This window comes from Urtica dioica, chromosome 3 (genome assembly GCF_054948205.1).
Source record: "Urtica dioica subsp. dioica isolate 48M chromosome 3, U.dioica_male_clone48M_v1_H2, whole genome shotgun sequence".
Taxonomy (NCBI): Eukaryota; Viridiplantae; Streptophyta; class Magnoliopsida; order Rosales; family Urticaceae; genus Urtica; species Urtica dioica.
The window spans coordinates 91,684-99,115 of record NC_142758.1 but is presented as its reverse complement, the minus strand read 5'-3'; the positions used below and the strand labels follow the sequence as shown (position 1 = coordinate 99,115).

The 7,432-nt window shown below is 36.2% G+C and overlaps 1 protein-coding gene and 1 long non-coding RNA gene across 2 annotated transcripts; both read right to left on the bottom strand.

Annotated features, from left to right (window-relative positions):
- Window positions 1-518: 518 nt before the first annotated feature.
- Window positions 519-1,584, bottom strand: LOC149401829 (uncharacterized). The gene is made up of 3 exons (XR_016296196.1): window positions 1,501-1,584; window positions 733-1,025; window positions 519-659 (listed from the first exon to the last, which is right to left on the bottom strand). It is a non-coding gene; the product is annotated as an uncharacterized LOC149401829 (long non-coding RNA).
- A 4,160-nt stretch (window positions 1,585-5,744) lies between these two features.
- On the bottom strand, window positions 5,745-6,846 carry LOC149401828 (uncharacterized). Its single transcript, XM_089608835.1, has 3 exons — window positions 6,433-6,846; window positions 6,205-6,330; window positions 5,745-6,114 (listed from the first exon to the last, which is right to left on the bottom strand). The coding sequence occupies exons 1-3, from the start codon at window positions 6,766-6,768 to the stop codon at window positions 5,893-5,895; spliced, it is 684 nt and encodes a 227-aa protein (XP_089464961.1). The 5' UTR covers window positions 6,769-6,846; the 3' UTR covers window positions 5,745-5,892.
- Window positions 6,847-7,432: the final 586 nt, after the last annotated feature.

The window sequence follows — 7,432 nt, the reverse complement described above, 5'->3', positions numbered from 1 at the left end:
AGACCCGGAGACTTGAAGACCCGAAAACCCGGACACTCGAAGACCCGAAGGTCCGAATAACATGAATACGACAAGAAGATGAGAACTTCACCAAACCCAACCTACGTGCGGTAATAGGGTCCGGCCCTAGATCGAACCACGGACGGTTCTTAGTGTAAACCCAAAAACGCGGTTAACAGTATAATTGAATTAAAATGTTATTTCTTCTGATTGCAGACTTTGTGGCAAGCGTAATCTCAGGTTCTTTATGTCTCTCTAACTCACTATAATGAGTTCGGCATTGCAAGCATTTTAGTAGGAGAAAGTTTTAAATTTTTAAGGGGTGGTCGAATCTCTTCCTATTTCTTAGTTTATGTATCTTTTTAATTTATAGGTTTTTATAGAACGAAACGGCCAGCTGATGCTACAAGTTATAAAGAAGTAATGAATATAATGATTCTACTTTGAAACGAATGATAAATCAAAGAATAGAGACGAGATATCAAAGCAAACGAATAGAGATTAGAGGGCAAAATTTGGGGTGAGATGGCGGGTCATCTTCCGGTCTTGGCTGGTTTATTCATGTGCTGTTAAACGCTCGGACTCTCCTCCCTCAGTGTCCCATTCAGCACTGCCAATTCCCTCAGTTGGTTCTTCTTATATTGGTCCAACGACTCGTCCTATATAAGCAATACGACAATGATATTAGAACATACCACCGGCGTTGGGAATGAGGGACGAGAATAGGCGTACCACAGGCTTCAAAAGGTTTTCGAGTATTGCGACTGCATTTTTCCATGCGCTATGTCGTCTGGGAATTCACCCTCCATCAGCACATGCAGTGGCTCGTTCAGATGCTCATATCCAGCTTTGTCTTTCAGCTTTTATTCACATTAGAATGAGAATGGTGTTAAAAAAAAACTAACTACAGTTGGATATTTATCAACTGGAATATCAAGCCTGATAATTCTTTTTCACAGTGGTAATCCCATTGCCATCGGAGGATATTGGATCCCACCTCCCATTCTAAGTGCCTGAACATTCTCCTGCATTTTGCAAACAACAACATCAATCTCTAAAAAGGCCAAGTCTGTTGCTTTTTTTTTTTTTTTTTTTTTTTTTTTTTTTTTTTTTCTCAAACAATTCTCCACATTTGCATATGTTCACGAGTCTGGATACAAGGTCATGTACGAACATCATCGATGGTTTGCTTTCATGCTCTTCAGATATTGTAAAATCTATTATTGATGATTGTATAGTGGAAAGGCACACGGCCGCAAATAATATGTTTTCCATCTCTTGTCTTTCATTCGTTCTTTCAAAATAAAAATGAAAAAAACAAGACAGTAATCATGCTCGTGGCAGACAAGAATGCCAAGACATTACAATCTGCATGAAGTTATGATGGGTGATTATTATGAACAGGCTAACATACCTATAAGAATTCAAAAATGACAATCAGAGAGATAAGAAAGATCCATAGTGTTTTAATTGCCTCGAAAGAATGAAGAGAATATAAACCTCGATTTGCATTGCAGACCATCCGTCCATACGGGTTTTGACCCAACAGCCGTAAAGGACTCTCCGCTTCCATTTTCTCCAAATTCTGGTTGAACGACGTGCGCCTGATTTATGGAAACACGCTTACTTGAGCCACAAAACGCCATGAAAGTGATATTAGCCCAGCAGCTCACCCAAATATCAGCCAATGGTTTTACCAAACACATCTTGAGAGGCCTTCCAATCAAATAATATTATATAAAAAAACAAGACACAAAAACAGTGCTCATATATACAATTATGAACATTGACCGATCAAAAAATTTTCGCACAGGATTAACATGTTTCTTAAATTTCTGTAAAAGAGATGTTATGGGTCAATTTTAGATTCCCAGAATTGGAAGTTTAAATACTAAATTTAAACTTTAAAAGCATCTTATTAAACTAAATTTCGGTGTTCATCAATATTACTGGTATTTTGCAAGCATCAATATTTTAACTTCACCTTCCACAATCTATATATATATATATTAAAGATAGACAACATTTGTCCTTATTTATTTTGTAGGTGATGTGTTCTACGAAGATCTGAATTTCATCAATAGAATGAAACCCATAACCATCTCTGCATTTTTGAAGTTATTATAAGCGCCGGTTACTCAATTTGATTTTGTCAATTAGTATGTAATCCAGAGTACTCGGTCGATTAATATATTGTCACTTAAGCATTACAATACAGCAGGGGTAGTATCATTATCACCCAACAGTGATGCCATTTATGAAACTAAGAGGTAAAAAAAACGTGATAAAGGTCCACAGAAATACAGAATGAGATATGAGATCTCCACTATAAATTCTATCTTTTAAAGCATATACTAACTCAAAAATCAATCTAGATCACTATGAGATCTGACAACACAAGGAGAGTGCATGACATGTAACCAGACATGGAATACAACAACAACAACAACAACAACAACAACAACAACAACAACAACAACAATAATAATAATAATAAAAATAATAACAATAATTTTGAAACTCTAATCAACCTCAATATGCATGACAATTTTTTAATAATGACATAATTGGCCGGTGGAGCAGTACCCTCAGCAAGATTAACAAAAAGATGAGATGTCTCTAGCACATTAATATCATTATTAGATCCCGGTAGACCGAAATATGCATGCCATATCCAAAGATCATAATCAGCTACAGCTTCTAGAATAATCGTAGGAGATCCACTACGTCCGGCATATTGACCTCCCCAAGCTGTTGGGCAGTTTTTCCACTTCCAATGCATACAATCTAAAACTACCCAACATACTTGGAAATCCTCGATGCTCATTAATATGGAGAAGTCTTGCAGCGTCATTAGCATTAGGTGCTCGAAGATAATGACCTCCAAACACATCGACAATAACACGGCAAAATCTCTTCAAGCATTCCAAAGTTGTGGACTCGCCTATTTTGATATACTCATCGGTGGAGTCTGCCGGTGATCCATATGCCAACATTCGAAAAGCGGCTATTAGTTTTTGCAAACTAGATAACCCGAGTTTACCGAGTCCATCTCTTCGTTGGACAAAGTAATTGTCATGCCTTTGCACAACATCATGAATTTGAAGAAATAAAGCTCGGCTCATTCGAAATCTTCGTCGGAACATTGTCTCTGGGAATCGAGGATTCTCTGCAAAAGAATCCCAGCGGTGCTTAGGAACAAGACATTGTAAGTATATATTTTTTCAATAATATGTATTCATATATTTTTTTTTGTACTTACTAACTTTTTATCATCATTCTCTTATCAATATGTAATAGTTAACTCAAGCGAAGATGTTATTGGTAGAGGATGCCAAATTCGATCATGTGTGGCCCATTCTTAAGGGACTTGAGAAATTTGCTAGTAACTCAAATATCGAGTCCCCGGGTCGTAACCATCCATCATCGTCATCATTTTCTATCGAGTCACCTGTAACCCCCGGTATGAATTCATTTGATCTTAACATGAACGATCAAGAAGGCACTTGCAATTTATCTGGAAGACCAATGGGTGTAAAAAAGCAAAGAGACAACAAAAAGATGCTGAAGAATTTAAAAAATTGATGGACAAAAATGAGAATCTTGTCCGAACTATTAAAGATTCTAATTTTGATAGAATTGAAGTTCAGAGACAAAAAAATAAACTTCGAAAGAAAAAGTTTGAGCTAGCTCAAATGAAAGAAGAGAATACAATTTTATTCATGAATTTGGATACTATATCCGACCCAAATATGCGTGAATTTCTAATGAAAGAAAAAGAAAAAATTATGCAAAAAAGAGCACAGACGAACCAATACGAAGAACAAGGAGAAGGTTCTCAATATTATGGATCTCAATATCGAGCATCTAATTATCAACAAAATCAAGCTCATGAAGATCAATCTCAGGGAAATCAAGCTCATGAAGATCAAACTCATGGAGATCAAGCTCAAGAAGATCAAAATCAAGATTACACCCAATATTATAATCAAATAATTGGCTGCATAAGCCACGGAAAGTGTAGCAATTTAAAATTAGCCAACCTTTCGTTAATTTCCTGTAAATAGCCATCTTGCTTACGTGGCAGCTTATTAATTGAATTAGTTTTACTTTTTTGTCCTTCAGCTATTTTAATTAGGCAATTTTTTTAAAAAAATTCGAATTAAATATTAAACCGAAAATGGAAGTTTCAAATTTGAAATTTGAAATTTGAATTTTGAGCAGATTTTGAAAGATATCAGCCATTAATTGTTATGTATTTGGAAATTTTTAACATTGACTTTAGTTAATTAGTTTCTATTTTCGTTGCAATTCATTAGGTAATTAATTTCGAATTAATTCTTCATTCATTGATATTTTTTTGTCTTCCATATATTCATAATTTCCAGAATTTTCGTGCTCAAAATATTTCCAGAATTTTTCAGTTTATTTACACGATTAACTGTAAATAGGCTTTGTATTTACAATGAATATACTGTAAATAAGCTTCGTTTTTACATGAATATACTGTAAATAGATAGCCTATTTACACGAACATACTGTAAATAGGCTATCTATTTACACGAACATACTGTATATTAAAAAAAAAAAAAAAAAAACAACATAACCAACCAAACAAAGCGCGCAAACTGAAAACGAAACACCCATCCCCAAATATCAAACCCTAGAAAAAAACCCCAAAATAATAAATTGAAGCAGTTGAAGCAGTTGTTCCCACCGCCTCCACCTCCTCCGCGACCACCGCCACCGTTGTAGCCTCCTCCGCCATAACCGCCGCCTCAACCGCCGCCGAGCGACCTGCGCTCCGGTGTCCTCGTCCTTGGCGGCCGGGGTCTCCTCGTCCTCACGGTGCTCGGGATCGTTGCTGGCCATGGATGAATTAGGAGAAGAAACTAGAAGCGACGCGAAATGGAAGAGAAGCGTGAAAGAAAACTTAGGGTTTTACAGCGAGATCGGCGATGAGAGATAGAAACTTACAGATCGAGGACGGCGTCTTCGTCTTCCTCGCCGGTACTGACAGCGACCTCTTCGAGCTTGACGATCGGAGCGACCTGCGCTTCGGTGTCCTCGTCCTCGGCGGCCGGGTCTCCTCGTCCTCACGGTGCTCGGGATCGTTGCTGGCCATGGATGAATTCGGAGAAGAAACTAGAAGCGACGCGAAATGGAAGAGAATAGCGAAAGAAAAAAGGCCTGGTTGATTAATGATCTTAATTAATAATCTTAATGACATTAATGGGCGGTTATATCAGAATATTTTGTATTAAATGTTTTATTTTCAGCATGTTAATGGGCGGGAACGGTTGGAAGGGTAGTCTCGGCCAATTTTTGTTGTAAATAAATCCTCCTGGCTATTTACCACTTATTTACAGAACGTTGGCTAAAAATAAATTGGCTATTTTCAGGAGGCTACTTAGCTTAATTACCCTATTATAATTATCTTGACGAAACTGGAAATAATTTTCCCGTTATTAAATTGTGTTTTAAGTTTTTACTATGTCTTTTAAAATTATGTTATTGTTTTTAGTTTTCATTTTATTTTGTGTGTTTAATTTAAACTTTGTAACCTATATTTAAATTTTTATGTTTTAATTGAACTTTGTTTTAATATTTTTGTAGTCAATTTATGAGTTTTTGTGTTTTATAAACATTTATAAGGTTACTATATGTATATATGAAAAAAAAACTTTGAATTTAATGTTAATCTAAAAAAAAATACAGTGTTGTATATGTCGTGCCACTGTTTAAATCACCAAATTTAGCGTTGGATATCACGTGTGGTTGGAGCAGTTTATACACCAAATATGGCGTTATGGCGTATGATTGGAGACGCCCTTAGCAAATAAAAATTCAAAAAGTTGTCCCAAATTGAGCAAGTCATAATAAATTGAGACGTCACTTAAACTCGTGATAAGTGTAGGCTTCTTTCAGATTTTGAAAGTGACGCGCCAGCCTCATAAACTCGACTTGATTTCCTCCCAGGCTTTCGCGGATATCAATGTTGACCAGGGCTTCATACACTTGACCATCCGAGAGCTCGAATGTGAGATAAAAATAGATAAAAAGTCCCGAGCCCTCATTCGCTCTAAACAGCTTTGTTGCCTTCAGCTCAGTGTTCTGACAATTACGTTAATGTTATAATGTACTCGGTAACAAATCCAACACATAACTTCTACAAATAATGACATAAAAAAAGCATTGACATACATTCAATTTGTTGTAGTGGGAAACTGCAAACTCTGTGGCCGGTACACAATATTCTAAATCATCGGGCGAAACACGTTGAATAAAGGACCTTGTATAAATAGGACTCTCATGGCTAAAATAAAAACCCTAATAATAAGAAAAACACAAAATCAGAAAATAATGAATGCTAATTATTATTATCGTACATGGAAACTAGAATCACAAAATCTAAACAAACAACAACATCACCTCATATTTGCGCTTCTCGTCTATGAATTTTTCTAGGGCAGGACTAGGTCTAGGTGGATTTAATCTGCACCACTCATCTCTGAATTTTAACTTGAGAGGATGAATCACAGGAACGGGATTAGTCTCTGTTGCGACAGGAAGCTTGTTGCATAAGTGGTCGTACTCCTCTTGGATTTGTTTGAAGACCGAATTAGACTTTCTGTGTTTGAATTCAGAGTTTTGCTCACTTTCACTTTCACTTTCACTTTCACTTTCACTGAGTGAGGAGTCTTCTGAGTCACTGGTTAAGTCACTGCTGTAGCCATCTGAAGCAAATAAAAAGCATAATTCGACCATCCATCAATTAGGATTGGAATAACAAAGTCAAATTACATACCCACAGTCGCAGAGGCCAACACTTCCCTCTTCCCATCCACTAAGCACCATTGATCATAACAAAAAAAAAAAGAGTGCAAGTTTAATGGATTATTAATTAATTAATTAATTAGAGACAGGAAAACGCACCAACAGCGACGCAATTGTAACCAAAATCAACAAGAAAAATAGTAATTTATTTCGTACCTTGCTTTTTTATAAGACTTTTCCTCTGCTGTATCTTGAGTCCTCGTCATTGGAAAAAACTAAAGTCACAAAATCAAATACGAGTTATATGTGATAGATATTTTAGACCTTGAACGCGAACTAAGACGTAAACCTATAAGCAGTTATGAATATACTAAAACAAGATGTAAATAATCCAGCTGATCATCAGAACAATATAAGTCGAATACCTTGTAACTGCTTCTCGTCTATTCTCTAATCACCATCGAATTTACCAAGACGTAACCATTATATATACAGGCTGATTGGCCTTCTCTATACGGGCTAGGCTTTTAGGGCCACTGATTCAATGGGCTCAAATTAGATAGGCACGCAAGATACATCTGTGGTATTTGCATCTTATGTCACAAATTGACAATCCAATTGCAAATAAGTCACACGCAAAAAATTTAGAAAGTTT

What these genes read in the sequence shown, in the direction of transcription:
- LOC149401828 (XM_089608835.1), bottom strand. Translation starts at nt 6,768, where the DNA reads ATGGTCGAATTATGCTTTTTATTTGCTTCAGATGGCTACAGCAGTGAC. An exon ending in ACGAGAAGCGCAAATATGAG is followed by an intron (nt 6,331 to 6,432) that starts GTGATGTTGTTG and finishes TCTTATTATTAG; the next exon opens with GGTTTTTATTTTAGCCATGA. An exon ending in CCCACTACAACAAATTGAAT is followed by an intron (nt 6,115 to 6,204) that starts GTATGTCAATGC and finishes CGTAATTGTCAG; the next exon opens with AACACTGAGCTGAAGGCAAC.